Source organism: Dendronephthya gigantea, unplaced genomic scaffold, assembly GCF_004324835.1.
Source record: "Dendronephthya gigantea isolate DGI-Jeju-01 unplaced genomic scaffold, DenGig_1.0 000002F, whole genome shotgun sequence".
NCBI classification, from domain to species: domain Eukaryota; kingdom Metazoa; phylum Cnidaria; class Anthozoa; order Malacalcyonacea; family Nephtheidae; genus Dendronephthya; species Dendronephthya gigantea.
In genome coordinates, this window is record NW_021163012.1 from 3,919,744 (window position 1) to 3,937,078 (window position 17,335).

Here is a 17,335-nt window from a genome sequence, read left to right on the forward strand (position 1 = left end):
TAAGTGGCTTGAAAGTTAGAAAAACGTTTATGCTGGCTGCAGGTGAAAGTTGGTCTCGAGACCCCACCCCTTAAAGGATGCTTACGAGCAAAAACGACTTATTTTGGTTATTTTGGTTGTTTCAACCATTCACCTTTTACAGTGTTCAAAATACATATATGGTATTTTATGTCCGCTGAAACGTAAACTGTCGCTACATTTGACCACTGGTCATCAATTTCACATCGATATTCCCAAGAACAAAACCTGGAGACTGAATGTAAATTTGTACGAGGCAGTTGACAAAATACGTATTATCAATGAATAGAAAAATTTAAGATTAAATACAGCAAACGTACAATCAGATTAATCAGGATTTGAAAAGGAAGCTTTTCAGATATCCAGTGATTTCGAAATAAAAGACTCAACAGTCGTAATCAGTCGTGGAAAAACTTATCGTTGGTAAATCTAACATCTTATGAGGCAAAAGCTTGGATTGTATTTTTAGGCCATTGTAAAGCGTCTTGCCAAGTTTAATACTTATAGAAGCTCCCCACTGTTAGGCCCTGTCCACATGTAGCCGGGTTTTTTAAAAAACGGAGATTTTTTCCTCCGTTTTCAAAAAAATTCGCGTCCACACGTAGCGTATTCGAATCGTTTTTGCCCGTCAACACGTAAACGCGAAAACGAAGGAAATATGATAGCATAATGACAATGCCCAGCGTCGAGCATGCGCATTGCCTAGCAGAATTAATTCTTCCAAACAATCGCAGGCTCAAAATGCAATAACCTTGGTAGTAACAGCTATGTTAATTAGGGTATTTGGTAAAGCTACTTCGTATTTACTCTGAATTCGCTTCGTACTCGCTCTTTCTCGAATACAGGGATTCTCGACCCATCCTGAAATTTTCTCTCCACTCTTGTGGTAAGACAATTCAGCTGGAAAAGTTGTCCCACCAAGCACTCGTTCGCCCTGGCCTTACCCAGAATTTTCGTGGTCTAGATGGCTTCTTATTTGATCGTTTTAGAACGATTTTTTGTGAGGATGAGACGGAAAGCATCTTCATCAAATTCATACGCTTTCTCAAATATTCTCCGTGAACGTTTAACATTGTAACATGCAGCTGAATGCATGCAATTATACTTGAAATAAGCCCAAGTAAAACACCAATAACATTTTGGTTCGCCATCTTGGATATATTCAAAACACGCGCCTTATCGAATATCGACTGGGCCCGACTAACAACGTCATCGTATTCGAAAACCTCCGTTTTCGCCCGTCCACACGTAAACATGAAAACGGCGTTTTCGAAAAACTCCACTCTGGAGAGCGTTTTTAAAAACCTCCGTTTTCGGTTACCGAAAACGCCGGTTACGTGTGGACGCAAGGCCAAAACGGATAAAAAACCTCCGTTTTTAAAAATATCCGAATACGTGTGGACGTTATTCTATCGTATTTGCATTAATAATAAATAAAGCCCTGACGAAGCGACAAAGTTTCCTTGCAGACGTCTAACCGGCCTTTCCATCTTGAATCGCGGTTGAATAGCATTTCTATCGTCTTAACAACGAGCCAAGATGAGCAGCAAGGATTTATTGGCGACGTTCGACGAGTTAGCTAAGCGACTTCAGAATGAGTGCAGTAAAATTATCAAAACCGAGCTCTCAAATGTGAAAGCGGAAGTCGAAGCGTCTATCGAAGAGAAGAAACGAAAGCAAGCCACCGAAGTGAAAGACGATGATATCATTCATCTAAACGTTGGTGGACAAAATTTGTAACCGAAAAGTCAACTCTCTGTCAGGTTGAAGGTTCTTTTCTCGCTACAATGTTTAGTGGTCGCTGGGAAGTGGGTCGCAAGCGTGATAAAGATGGCGCTGTATGTTTTGATTATAATCCGCAATATTTTGGCCTGATTTTGGATTATCTCCGAGCGAAAAAGATGACGGCTCCAGAAAATCCAGCAGCAGTTCCTAAACTTCCTGATGACCAAGTCAAAAATTTCCACATTTTTGTCGAGTATCTTGGCTTGAGCGATGAATTCTTTCCACCGGAGATTGTTCCTGACGAGAAATACAACTTGCACAGCCCAGGAGTCACTCTTGAGGAAGACGGGAAAGTCGCAGTTCCTGATAGAACTGATGGGAAGAAATATGTTCTTGGTGAAAATATTCACCAACAAGGAATTGTGAATTTCAAATTGAAGTTGGAGTCGTTTGAAAATAATTATTGGATGTTTATTGGAATAGTCGATGGCGATGTCGTGCCACCTGGTAGCATTTCAAATCAATGGCCTGGTTCATATGGCTGGGCACTCGGGTCTGATGGTTTCCAAGGATCGTGGAAAAAAGGTACATATTTCAAGAGCGAAGCTTTATCAAATCTGACAAAACAAGCCGACGTGGTGAAATTAATCCTAGATTTTGATGCAGCCAAACTGTCGATACATTTGCCCACTGGTCATCAATTTCACATCGATATTCCCGAGAACAAAACTTGGAGACTGAATGTCAATTTGCTTGGTGGAAATGACAAAATACGTATTCTAACGGAATAACGAGATTTTTCACGCCAACAGAACAGTCCGTTTCAAATGAGCTCAGCTATCTGGACAATTTGTTAACTTCTGGGTATATAATTGCATATGCAATAAATCCTGACTATTCTAATTTATTTTAAGATTAGGGCAGGTTTATTGTTGGTTAGGGTTCTCCTCTCACACAACTCTATACCAATTTCATGCTAACTCTCCTGACGAAGTCCCTGAGGTGGAAACGTCGAGAAAAGTTTTTGTCTATTTCAGGCAATTGTTGTACAACATTTGATTCTACGATTTTTAACTTTAATACTTGGAAGTATTTTTTTCTTCTCGAATGAAAGAACACGTAATTTAGTAAATTAATGTTTTGAAGGTCGAGATTTTGGATATTCTTGCGATTAAAAGATGTTGCAAATAAACTTCAAACGTTCCAACAAAAGGTAGCAGGGTTAGATTTTGGATTAGAGCAAAACACGTACATTATAAAAATAATTCAATTTAGTACCATTTTTTGTTGAAAGTGATAAATAATTTTTTTTCTAATCTATAACTGCATGGGTTGTACTTGGCAAAAACGATGTCTATTCGTCTGGGGAGTTAGTACTTAGTAAATTTAGTTGGCATAATAATTCTCCTACACAAGCGATTACGTGATATTTTGAACGCGAGAAATATTTCGGGCAAATTGTCAACATAGTGCGGTAATGTGTCACTTTATATTATGTTGACAAATTGCTGAAAAATTTCTCAAATCATCACGTATATTAAGGCTGCCCATGATGTTGAAACTAGCAATGTATGAACTTAAATAAAGAATTCGCGTCATGGCAATTACACAAAAAAGCAGTGCATTTTAATTATACCTATAGTGTTTAAAAATTTTATCCTTTTGAAATGTAAATAAGCATATTCTTGTGTTTTAAATAAAGTTTACATTGCCTTGGCCGAATGAGGACTAGAAAGACCCAAAGGACGCGGTAACTTAGATAAATTCGTTCAAATTAAGTTCAAATAACAATTCCTCATGTCATGCAGTAACGGACAATTTGTTGCGATGTATTTATCGAAACGAATTAGAATTTGAAAAGTGAACTTTTTCTCAGACACCCTGTAGTTTCAAAATAAAAGCCACGCTGCAGTAAGCTGTGAGAAAAAGTGATTGTTTTTCATTCAAAGCATGATTAAACCCATGCACACAATACTTCGCTATGCATATACTTTAACTTTACCCGTCGCAGCAAAGTGTTCTAATTAAACCTGTATTTTATTCCAACGAAAAACGAAAAACACGTAAATTGATCACGCGACGGAGCAACTAACCTGAGAATGGCCTTCGAGTCTGGAAATACCCAAGTTGATGTTTCACCAGTTCTGCTGACGCTTTAGCTATCGTACGATTTATATTGCAAACGTCAAAACTCTATCGCGTAGCCTTGTAAATTCTTTACCAGCACGAAGTCAAATTTCTGGTTACACCGTTACGTGTCTTTAAAACAGTGTTTTCGTTCTTTTCGGAGCTGAAAGTCATTTCTACTGCGTTGATAACGAGTCAAAATGAGCAGTAAAGACTTATTGACGAAATTCAACGAGTTAATGAAGCGATTTAAGAACGAATTTGACGAAATTATCGAAGCTGAGAGGACAATGATGAGGGCGGAAGTCGAAGCGTTTAACGAAGAGAAGAAACGAATGCAAGCCTCGGCAGTCAGAGACGATGATATCCTTCATCTGAACGTTGGTGGACAAAAATTTACAACCAAAAGATCAACTCTCTGTCAGGTTGAAGGTTCCTTGTTCGCTAAAATGTTTAGCGGTCGCTGGGAAGATAGTTTAGAGCGCGACCATGATGGCGCTGTATTCTTTGATTTTAATCCACAATTTGTTGCCATTATTTTGGATTATCTCCGAGCGAAAAGGATTTCGACTCTTGAGAATCCGAACAAAATTCCAAAGATTCCCGAGGATCAAGTGAGGAATTTCAACATTCTTGTCAAGTATCTTTGCTTGAGTGATGAAATCTTCCCAACTGAAATTGTGTTTGACGAGAAATTCAACTTGCACGGCCCAGGAGTCACTCTTGAGGAAGACGGGAAAGTCGCAGTTCATGATGGAAATAGTGGACATGAATATGTTCTTGGTGAAAATATTCACCGGCAAAAAAGTGTGGATATGAAGTTGAAGTTGGAGTCGCTTTTAGATAACTTTTGGGTGTTTATTGGAATATTGGAAGGCGATTTTCAACCACCTAATAAATTTTCATGTGATTGCCCTGGCTCAAATGGTTGGTCACTCGGGTCAAGTGGCGCTCAGGGAATGCGGAAAGAAGGGACATTTACAAAAGACAGTACTTTGGTAAATGTTACTAAGGAAGGCGACACGATGAAACTAATCCTAGACTGCGATGCAGATAAACTGTCGCTACATTTGAGCACTGGTCTTTAATTTCACATCGATATTCCCAAGAACAAAACCTGGAGACTTCATGTGGTCATGACAGGTGCGAACGACAAAATACGTATTCAGTGAATGACCAGTCAATTCTCAGTTCAATGACAATACTGTTAGAAAATTGAGTTCAGTATCAGAAATTTGGATCGAGCAAAACATTCAAGGTGGTGTTACAATCTGCAATTTTCCTTGAGACTTGCAATGCAATTCTACTCCTGAGGAATCTAAAGTTGTCAAATACGAACATTTCTTACGATCTGGTATCTTTTTCTTAGCATTTCAAAAACTGTTTACAAAGTAACATCCCTCAAAATTAGAATTCCCTTGCAAGTTGCAAGGAAAGTTGCAAGGTGTAAGTGTGTAACTGCACCATCAGTCTAGCACAATTACCTTAACCGGTATAATTTTACCTTAAATTGTCATGGGTCGCTTTGAAATGTAGTTACTCTGGTCTATGAGTATATATATATATATATTTTATATATATTATATATATATATATATTTATATACAGTAATTATCATTAAGGTTGTCACCTGGAAATATATATAAATACGTAAATATCGATCACGTGATTGTACTGCATACGTTAATTTTATGGGTTAATAATATTATAATATATATGAAGGTGCTTGTGGAACATGTCTGGTATATTATGAACTTGTTGTATTAATGATTTCCTCAGACATAAAATTAACTATTTATTTGTTAATATCCAAACGTTTCGCCGGTCAAGGCTTCTTCAGTGGAATGGTTAGTAGCAATATTAAGATCCTAGTGTATATACAGGTATGTACAATTAAAAATTCATAGCTTATTTCTATTCTAAACGGAAGTAATAAACATGCTAGTCATGCATTAGTGTTATTCAACCTACTTGATAGCCGTATAAATATACAAGAAAACTGATCAACATCAATATAAAGGAAAATAATTTTAATATCTATCTCCATTTACTAATTTAACCGATTAGATGTACGTAGAAAGCAGTTGCGAATAGATACAAACACATTTAAAATACTTGAATTTTACAAATGTCGGCCATTTTATATGACCGGAAAATAAGCTCCGGAAATAACAAAACGGATGTGAAATGGTAGCTACACCGACCCCTAAATAGTCATCATACTATTTACTTAAAGTATAGCTACTCTATAACATTATGCAAGTTCATTTCTCAAGTTCATAACAATTCTCCATTTCCAAAAAACATAACTTGTGGACTGGTCGTGTCAAGATAGTCGAACCGACTTTATATTCTCCTTTTCGTTGTCGCTTAGCTTTCGTTGCCACAGATGAACTGGTTTTTACGCGAACAGTACGAACATATCCATCGCGACTCGTCAAAACTTCGGTAATTAATCCAAGGGGCCATTGTCCTCTTGGGAATGTCTCGTCTGCCAATAGGACAAGATCACCTACTTTCATATTTCTTCTTGGCACGGACCATTTCTTTCTTTCAAGCAAGGTTGGAAGATATTCTTTTGTCCATCTTCACCAGAACAATCCTGCCAAATACTGTGCCTGTCTCCACGCACGTTTGGAGTTCATGTCTTCTTTACCAAATAATCCCGGGGGTATTGCCGTCGTTGGTCGTAGGTGTAATAAGTGGTTGGGTGTTATGGGCTCTTCGTCAAAGGGATCGTTGCTATTCCGTGTCAGCAGCCTTGAGTTCAAGATATTCACCACTTCTGCCATTACTGTCAGCAGAACTTCATCCGTTACAATTTGCTCCTTCAAAATAGCCTTTAGTATTTGTCGAACAGATCTGATCATTCTCTCCGTAGCGCCATTCATGTGACTGGCTGCAGGTGCATTGAAAATCCATTCAATCTTTCGTTGGGTGCAAAATTCATTAATTTTAAGCTGATTCCAATCTTCCATTGCTTGATTCAGCTCCTTATTTCCACAAACGAAGTTTGTACCACGATCACTTCTTAGTAATTCAGGGCAACCACGAATGCAAATAAACCTACGAAGTGCATTTATCATCGAATCCGTATCTAATGAATGTGTTATCTCAACATGAACCGCACGCGTTGTTAAGCAGGTGAAAATGCATCCGTAGCGCTTGCAACGTGATCTTTTTACTTTTACTTGTAAGGGCCCAAAATAATCTGTACCGACATACGTGAATGGTGGCTTATCGGGAGTTATCCGATCTTTTGGTAGGTTAGCCATATACTGATCTAACAATTTAGCCTTTCTTCGTTGGCAGTCAACACAATACTTTATCACACGTCGAACAGCAGATCTTCCTTTGATGACCCAAAACTCTTGTCTCAAAGAAGAAAGAACTAATTCTTGACCCATATGACCCACAATTCTATGGTAGTGACGAATAATCATGGTCGTTAAGTGGTGTTTGTAAGGAAGGATAAAGGGGTGTTTTGCTCGATCGTCAATTTGGGTATAACCCAGTCTTCCTCCAACTCGTAGCAAACCGTCTTTCAGAACCGGACTTAGCTGATGTATTGATGTTCCCGCTTTTCGAAGCATCTTCTTCGTTATGGATACTGGACACCCGGACTTAGATAATAACTGAAACACAGTCGGAAACGCAGTGCGCTGGACACGCTTTAGAATCTCTCTTTCTGCTGCTTCTAATTCCCCCAGAGTTAAATACGCAAAGTATTTCGTTGGATATTCAGGTGGTCCTGCAATATCTCTCTGTTTAATCTTGTATTGAAGGTATTGCTTGTAGCGTAACCACCAACCCACTGCTCGCTTTAACTTCCACCAGTCCGAGTAGAATGAGATTAAATCATCCAAACCGTTGCTTTGGAGAGAGGCTGTATAAATCTGAATTTCCTTCCTAACTTGTGGATCTTCATCATTCAAACTTGGTATTCCTTGGAGACGAGGCCATTCACTCTCGCTTTCCTTAAGAAACGTGGGACCTGCTAACCAACGATCATTTTGTATCATGACATTCAGCCTCATTCCTTTCGAACCATCATCAGCGGGGTTGTCTTCTCGATTGACATAATTCCATTCGGACGGATCGGTTTCGCTATGAATCACTGTTAAACGATTTGATTCAAATGTATGAGATCGTTTTGTTTGATTATTTATGCACTTCAACACCGACATCGAGTCCGTCCAATAATACGTTTTCTGTATCGACATGTCTAATTCTTCACGAATTATGGTGGATAATCTTACTGAGAGGACAGCGGCAGTTAACTCCAGCCGTGGAATACTTATTTCACGTAACGGTGCCAGCCTCGACTTGCCCATAACAAACGCGATGTGTACATTACCACTTGCTTCTTCAAGACGAAGGTATGCCACCGCTGCATACCCTACTCGTGAAGCATCTGAAAATAGGTGTAGTTGCACAACCTTGATTTCACTGAAACTCAGTGGTATGAAACAACGACTGATCTTTACTTCTTGCAATTTGGGAATATCTTGTAACCAACGAGTCCATTGTGCAAGCTCATTCCCTGGCAAAGGATCGTCCCAGCTGATTTGTTTTCTGCTGAGGACTTGCAATAGGAGTTTGGCTTTCATGACAAAGGGGGCGATTAGTCCTAACGGATCGAAGAACGAATAAATCGCCGACACCATGCCTCTACGCGTTATTGATTTTTCTCTGGTGAACTGCAACATCTTTTCTGTTATCGTCCACACAAATGCATCTTCATCTGAATTCCATTTTAACCCAAGGGTATTCTCAGTTGGCAGCCGATCTCCCTTTAAATTGATCATTGACTTCGTTCGTTCAGATTCAGGAACTGTCGCCAACACCAGTTTATCATTGCTAAACCATTTTGTCAATCGAAATCCACCCTTCTGAAGTAATTCTCTCAACTGTTGAACTAGCCTGATAGCTTTATCTGTAGTATTGGTAGATTTGAGCAGGTCATCCACATACATATTTCGTTTCACTGTCTCTATTGTGACGTCATCAAATTCTTCACTGTTTAACTCTGCTGTTTTTCGTAGACAAAAATTGGCGACACTAAGCGACGACGTAGCGCCGAAGAGGTGTTTCACCATTCGGTATTCTTGCAACTCTTTAGACAGGTCTGCGTCTGGCCACCATAAGAATCTTAATACATCTCGATCCTTTGGCTCTACTAATACTTGGTGGAACATAGCTTCTACGTCAGCGACCAATCCAATTCTCTCTTGTCTAAAACGAATTAGGACTCCGAGTAATTGATTTGTCTGATCAGGACCAGACATCAACTGCTGATTTAACGATGTCCCTTTATACGTAGCTGCGCAATCATAAACTACTCTTACTTTTCCCGGTTTGAGAGGGTGCACAACAGGATGATGTGGTACATACCAAACAGGTCTATCGTCTGGGTTCAATTCTTCTTCTGGGATCTTTTCAGCATGCCCGTCGCTAATATAGTTATTCATCGTCTCTCGATATTTTATGCGCAGACTCTCATCCTTCATCAACCTTTTCTTCAAGTAGAAGACTCTGCGTGATGCCACAACCTTATTATTTGGCAAATAAGGTGGATTATATCTCCAAGGTAGGGCAACTTGGAAGTGGCCATGTACCATTGTCAAAGTTGTTTCCATTATTTTCAATGCCTTCCTGTCTTCAATCGAATTACATGCCTTGTTGTCAACGAGAGAACCTGCGAAGTCCGTTTTCCATAAACTTTCAAGCTGTCGGTTAAGATCATCATTCTGACGTTGGCGTTCGACTTCAATCTCCCATGGACACAAGTCTTGTACATTTCCCGTATGCTGCTCCACAATCAAATCACTATTGCCTTCATTCAAAAGATTCACGGTTTGTCGATCCATAGCTTTTACATTCTCGTCGAATTTACAAAAAGGAAACAGATGGTGAAGTTCGTTTTCTTTGGTGATACATGATTTATCTACTGTACGCACGAAATTAGTCGAACAAACTTCCTTGTCTTTTTGTCCACGAGCAGGGCCTATTACCGTCCATCCTAGGTTATATCGGACGCCTATAGGTTCATTCTCGCCACCAATTCTGTATTCTACCGGTATGAACAGAGAAGGCTTTTCCTGTAGGCCAATTACCAACATCACATCATCAACTTTTAACTCGTGTAAATTGATGTCCTTTAAATGAGACCAGGACCTAACATCTTCTTCCCTTGCAATACAGCTTCCCGAAATTGGAATTTCAGTTACAGTACGAACATTTGATAAATTCACTGATGTGCCATTGTTCATGGAAGTAACTGTTATATCGATCAATTCACTTTTCATTCTTGTTGCTCCAGTTATGCCTGATAGCGTAAAATCCAACTCTGCCCCACTTACACCAAGCTTCCTCTTCAATCGTTCATGACAAAGTGTTACCTCGGAACCGCTGTCCAATAAGGCATAAGTCTTGACTGTTGGTCCGCCTCCTCCCATCGCCTTAACTTTTACTGGGATCACGCTTAAGCAAACCCTTTCGCCGACTCCAATTGTAGAAGTAATTTTAGCCCTCTCTTGTTGGGTTGTTGCCCCTTCTGAGTCAACGTCTGTGTTCGTACCTCTTGATACTTGATTCTTTGTTCTAATTTCTCCTTGATTCAAAGGACGTGTCCCTGTGGGGTGTAGTAATGTGTTATGTTCTTTCTCACATCCTTGAACTTGACATTTAAAATGAGTTTTTTGACATTGTTTTGCAAGATGTCCATTACATAAACACTTGAAACAAAGAACTCTCGCTTGTACCAATTTCTTTTTCTCTTGATAAGGCAGGCTTCGAAACTTATCACATCTCCAAATTCCCCAAAGCACATAGGACATTTCCCGCGAGTTGCAAAAACATCATCCCGCTCCTCCTTGTCACCACCATCTTTTGCCACAAATGATATACTTCGTTGACTAAATCGTCCTTGGAAATCTCTATTCTTCGATTTTCCACTCTTATCCAATGAAAAGTTCACAAGATCTTCCCCGAATTCATTGTTCACAAGTATCGCTCGTCGTTTGACAAACTGAAGAAAATGTATAAACTTCGGTCTTAATCCACATTCGATGATCTCTCCCGCTCGTTCTGTCCACTTCACTCTCATGAATCCAGGTAACTTTCGATTTAGCAATTTCAACGTATTAACATGATCTAGTTCCTCAGTGTACTCAGATCCCATACCTGCTAAAGTTCTGTTAGCAACTTCAAGATATCTTGCAAACTCCAGTAAACTTTCACCATTGGCTTGTTTTAAGGGAGCCAAATTTTCCAACTTCTTTATGTGAGCCCGAGCGATGATATGAGGTTTCCCAAAGTTTTCACGTAAAGTCTCTTTGGCAACCCGATAACTATGTTCTTCAGGTAGATTAACACAGCTTTCGAATGCCTCACGAGCCTTGCCAGTACAATGCTGAATTAGAAGTTGTAATCGTCGCGAATTTCCGGGATTATCTTTCTCCAAACAGGTCTCAAAATTATGCATGAAGGAAATATAGTTCACTGGATCTCCATCGAAATGCATATACTCAAGCTTCGGTGTTGAAACAACCTGACGTAACGCTCGTACCACTTCTTCGCCTGTAGTCATCATCATTGGTAAAGTTTCTACATCACGATCAATGCGTCGTTGGGGTAATTGTGTTGCATGAGACGGATAGGAAGTTGTTATTAGCTCCGGTGGTTGAGACTGTTCGATTAACTGGCCAATCGGTCGATTAGTTACCTTTTGATTTCCAGCTAAATCTCCTGGTGGCCACAGCTGTCCAATATCTGTTTCGGTCGCAACTTGTACTTCTTGACTCCAAGTGTCATTTGCTGGCGTTGTCACTGGCGGCCGAAACCTTTCTTTCAAAGCAATGCCTTGATCCATCTGCTGCAGGTTTTGGCTATGATGCATTAGGATTGCTTGATTAATGGATCCAATAGTATCAATGTTAGGTGCTACATAATATCCTGCAACACCTTGCTTCTGATTAAGTGTTGGAAATAATGTACTCTGATTTACTTCTTCATCCTTCAGCCTTCTAGATGTAGAAAGTTCCTTTTGAAAATTATTTGTGTCGCTCTCAACTTTACTAGTTAATATATGATTCACTGGATTTAAACCAGTCTTGTCTATAGCACCGTCTATAAGATGTAAACTGTCTCTTTCATCTTGATCTAACTTCTGTTCTTCCTCATCGTTTGGCTCATAACTAAGACTTACCGCTGCAAGCTCTTCTTCCATCTGTGCTTCCATCATTTCCTTTTCAAATTTCAATTCAGTCATTTTCCTTTCGAGCTGTTGCTGCTTTCTCAACTGCGTAACTTTCAGCCTCGCTATAGCCAACTTCTCTTCCTTTCTTGATAAATTTGACGACTTCCCAGTTCGAATAGATGTTTCAGAATATTTCATTGTTTCCATTTGCTTCTTACCAGAGCTTAATACTTCTTCTGCACTTCCCTTTACTTCCAACTCAAGATTTTTACACCATAGCTGAACTTCTTCATCGAAATACAACTTTCTTATTTTCTGTCTTTCATAACTCAGAAGTGCCTTTTCTTTCTCTTCTTTAGAATTTATATATTCAATATATTGTTCATGAACGTCTACAAATTTTCGCCAAGCATCGTCATACTTTGCCTTTCTCGACATAACTTCACTCGCTTCCTCGCATGCACACATAATTGTTTCAATATCACCTTGAATTTTCGTTAAAACACTAATATGTCCTGCTCGAGATCTAAACAATGTATTTGCTTTCTCAGCAAAATCTTCTTCTAAATCTCGACGTTTATTCGGTATCTTTAGTCTTGAACTTCGTCTCACTAAAGATTCTCTGCCATCAGCCTCTGATACAGTTTCTCTTCGAATCTCTCGACTCATTTCTCGCTCACCATGCACAGACAAAGACCGTACAGACATTTGTACGTATCTATTTCGTCCAATTACCGAATACACAATCTACTTCACTGATACATCGATCCATACATCGCTTCCAAACAACCACAATTTAACTGCTTTCTACTGTTATCAAGTCCTACTTGATAGCCGTATAAATATACAAGAAAACTGATCAACATCAATATAAAAGAAAATAATTTTAATATCTATCTCCATTTACTAATTTAACCGATTAGATGTACGTAGAAAGCAGTTGCGAATAGATACAAACACATTTAAAATACTTGAATTTTACAAATGTCGGCCATTTTATATGACCGGAAAATAAGCACCGGAAATAACAAAACGGATGTGAAATGGTAGCTACAATTAGTGATAAGATATCTTATAAATGACGAAGAACGAAGATATATAGAGGCTCATGAAATACAAAACCAATCTGAAGACATTATGAACGGTTGTGTTGGGAAAACAATTTGTATATAGAACGATTTTAACATATAGAATTGTATATATCGAAACCATTTTTAACCCATAGAATTTTAATAGACATTTATCCTAAGTAAAACTTATCACTAATGCATGACTAGCATGTTTATTACTTCCGTTTAGAATAGAAATAAGCTATGAATTTTTAATTGTACATACCTGTATATACACTAGGATCTTAATATTGCTACTAACCATTCCACTGAAGAAGCCTTGACTGGCGAAACGTTTGGATATTAACAAATAAATAGTTAATTTTATGTCTGAGGAAATCATTAATACAACAAGTTCATATATATATATATATATATATATATATATATATATATATATATATATATATATATATATAATGAAGATCAGACAAAGCATATCAAAAACACTAAATCTAATAATTTTGCACAAACGTTTTCGCTTTATTGTCAGCTCCTCAGGTGCTGAATATTTTGTAAGTAATGATTTCTTATATTTCTTACAGAATATATATGTAATTATATATATATATATATATATATAATAATATATATATATTATATATATATTATATATATATATATATATATATATATACATGTGTAAAACAATGTGCCCTCCCGGCTATCACCAGAGCGCAATGGTGACTCCTGCACTTGGGACACAGGACGTACGGTTACACATTGTTGGAATTGAATAGTAGAGTCACCAGAGCGCTCAAACTTAAACAAGCGAGCGTTGCATAAAGCTTACGGTGAACGTCTCGCGATGAGACTCTCCACACAATTCCTAGAGCGCTCTAACCGCATGCGCAGTGAGCGTAATACAACATGTGTAAAACAATGTATATTAATATATATATATATATATATATATATATATATATATATATATATATTCCGTAAAAAAATTTAATGCACGCTCGTTTTCGCACTTTCTACACGAGCAGGTCCTACCCGCAATTAATCCATTTGACGGGGAAACCCGCAGTCCGTTATCGTCATGGTTAAGCAAATTTGTGTAATTTATCAAATTTTACATATCATTTGAAAAAATCCAAGTTGCGGTCTGACGTAATCAAACAAATTAGAGACTTTTCGATCGGAAACAAATGGGGTACATCAACGAACAATACCAGGAGAAAAATGAAACTCTTGAAAGATTTTTAGCTGCGATATAGCATACATACATTTAAACTAAAATATCGTTAACATTAATTCTTTCATAAATATTAATAAAAACTAAATTCTTGTCCAGTCTTTTGAACCAGTTTCTCACACGTGTGACTGAGAAAAGAATGGAATGGTTATGAAATACAGCATGCAGCATGACGCATGTAATGCTTGCAGCCCGTGGAAGTTATTTGTCCATATGCATTAAAGCTGAACCGGCTTGGTTCCCTTACTGATTGCATTACTACGATTCCTTCTCGGTCGCATCCAGGATTCAGGATTCTTAACATTGAACTTCCACTTTACAAACTTTAAAATACTTCAAAAACCTTTGAAATATATTTCCGTTTCGAGGAAGTTTAAATAACAGGCTTCCACTTGGCAAACTCTTTATAAAACGCTGAAGGAGATCTTGCCAAGTAATTAGCATGTTTTGCGCATAGTTATTGAAAGACAATCAATGACTTACAAAAATAAAATTTGAGTAACTTTTATTATTCAATGATAAGGTTAGTTATTTACAGGGCGCTTCTTAGTTATTTATAAAGGTCACACACCTTTTAGAGCTAAGAGCTATCCAGAATAAATAAAGTCAGTCCTGACTGGACTTCTAGGAAGAACAGTTTAGAACTGATAAAATATATACTACTTTACACCAGTATACAATAATCCTTAAACAGCTAATATTCAATGTGTAATCTCTTCCAAAGGCTCAGGAATTTTCAGGGCAACATGAACATTAAAATCACTGTAGTATTTCAACAAGTTTTCAACTGAATTCATAGACAGTTTAAAATGAGATGCAATTTTCTTTGCTGTCCATTTATCGGGGGTTTTCATTTGCTGTTGAAACAACAATGTCAACTCCTCAGTGCTAAGCCTTGTTGTAGGTGTTGTCAGCAACAAGGATTCATCTTCAGGCTGAGGGTTGTTCTTCAAAAATTATGATGGGAAAAGTGAGTACATTTTTACACTCATAGCAAAAGCAGAAATAAACAAATTAAACCTGCTCACCTTGTCAGGAACGTCAACAGAGTCCACTCGGATTTGTTTCAAGAGCTGTAGATATTCTTCACTTCTCTTGGTATGTAAATAAAATATGGCTTGGTTTTCTAAATTTTATAGATGGATATTTTTAACACATTAAAAGACAGTACTCTTCCACTGATGAGTAAAATCATCTGGCATTAGACAGAGTAAAATACTACAGTAGGTCACATCTGGGTGCATTCCAAGCTAATGGGTTAACAAGAGACACTGACAGATAGTTTTGTTAACTCGTTAACTGACAATACTTTTCCACTGATGAGTAAAATAATCTGACATTAGATAGAATAAAAAACTAAAGAAGGCCACATCTGGGTGCATTGCAAGCTAATGGGTTAACAAGAGACACGGACAGATAGTTTTGTTAACTTATTAACTGACAATACTCTTCCACTGATGAGTAAAATCATCTGACATTAGATAGAGTAAAAAACTAAAGTAGGCCACATCTGGGTGCATTGCAAGCTAATGGGTTAACAAGAGACGCTGACTGAATAGTTTTGTTAACTCATTACCTGACAGTACCTACTCTTCCACTAACGCACATGTAAAATCATTGAACATGATAATTAAAAGGTTTATTTCATTATACAATGACAAAATGGTTTTGCATCAGGGCATATTAAACTTTTAATAAAGTATAACAATCCTTACCTTGTTTTGCACTAGCTATCAAGCAGGTCTTTTGTTGTTTCATGTTTTGGTGCCAGTAAAGGTTGACCATCCAAAACTTTATCAATCTGTCTTTGCATCTGCACCGGGCCACACAGACGTCGTCTCAGTGCTGACCTCGCTGCACCCATCTATGCTAGATAGTGAAATAAAAAACAAATATTAGTTAAAAACTAAATAGATTGAATTCACATAGTCCACTGTCTTATATTTATTCATAATAACATATTTTGTCAGGATAGCTGCTTCAGTTATACAATTGCTATCAATGCAGACCCTGATATCAATTCACTAAGGCAAAAGAGCTGAAATAAAACGTTAAACATAGTGACTTAGTACAGCAATATGTAACAAAGTATTCTCCAAACTTCATGTGTGTTACAAGACCAATATTTCCTTACGCTTTGTTAAAATTGAAGGCGACCAGTCGAAATATATGCCGTTAACTTTTTAACCCCACGTAAGCCTTGTATTTAAGCTTGGTTTAGCTATGGTTTAGCACGATTCATGCATCGATCTTGCATTGTTAATACTCTCGAGTCCCGATTACAAACTACAAAGTCCGCTTAAAATGAATATTTAGGATATTCCACGTAGTTGAGTGTAATATTTACCTTAATCTTTGTTAAGAGATGATCTCTACTTGCAAACGTGATTTCTTCTCTGTTTTAAAAGCGAAAAACTTCACCGTCTTTGCTTTTAAATCTCTGGAAGATTCGCTCATATTGCTTACACGCGAAATCCACGAAACCCGCGGGAATATCTTCGGGCGTTCGGAAATCGATTTCGTAACTCGCCGTTCCTTCGTTGTTATAGCAACAAAACGTCAACAAAAACAATCGTGGTTGTCACAATTTATACATAAAGAAGAAAATTATAATGTAAAATTATTAAAACTAAACTGTTTGTTTTTGCTCTGAAGTAAGATTTTGTCGGGAGTTCCTGTGAGCAATGACCCGTGCTGTGGAAGGTAGGAACAATCTCTAATAAGTAATGCTATCGTTGAAGACAATATATCTGTCTTGAACTTCTACGAAACCAGAACAGTTTAGAACTGAATCAACTGATAGAGCTATCCAGTATAAAAAAAGTTAGTTTAGTTTAGGTTTCCTCCAGTGGTAACACTAGATCAATAAGTGATGATCCTTACTGGGCCTCTAGGAAGAACATGCAGTTTAGAACTGATCAAGCTATCCAGTATAAATAAAGTTAGTTTAGTTTAGGT

At 37.8% G+C, this 17,335-nt stretch overlaps 2 protein-coding genes and 1 long non-coding RNA gene across 3 annotated transcripts; 1 reads left to right on the forward strand and 2 right to left on the reverse strand.

Moving 5' to 3' along the window:
- The first annotated feature begins 4,070 nt into the window (after window positions 1–4,070).
- On the forward strand, window positions 4,071–4,958 carry LOC114533497. The gene has a single exon (XM_028555030.1). It carries the CDS (start codon window positions 4,071–4,073, stop codon window positions 4,956–4,958), a length of 888 nt encoding a protein of 295 aa, XP_028410831.1.
- A 1,500-nt stretch (window positions 4,959–6,458) lies between these two features.
- On the reverse strand, window positions 6,459–9,740 carry LOC114533508. The gene is made up of 2 exons (XM_028555040.1): window positions 7,682–9,740; window positions 6,459–6,967 (listed from the first exon to the last, which is right to left on the reverse strand). Exons 1-2 carry the CDS (start codon window positions 9,738–9,740, stop codon window positions 6,459–6,461), a joined length of 2,568 nt encoding a protein of 855 aa, XP_028410841.1.
- A 5,475-nt stretch (window positions 9,741–15,215) lies between these two features.
- On the reverse strand, window positions 15,216–16,873 carry LOC114532372. The gene is made up of 4 exons (XR_003687948.1): window positions 16,725–16,873; window positions 16,093–16,246; window positions 15,406–15,503; window positions 15,216–15,324 (listed from the first exon to the last, which is right to left on the reverse strand). It is a non-coding gene; the product is annotated as an uncharacterized LOC114532372 (long non-coding RNA).
- Between the last annotated feature and the right edge of the window lie 462 nt (window positions 16,874–17,335).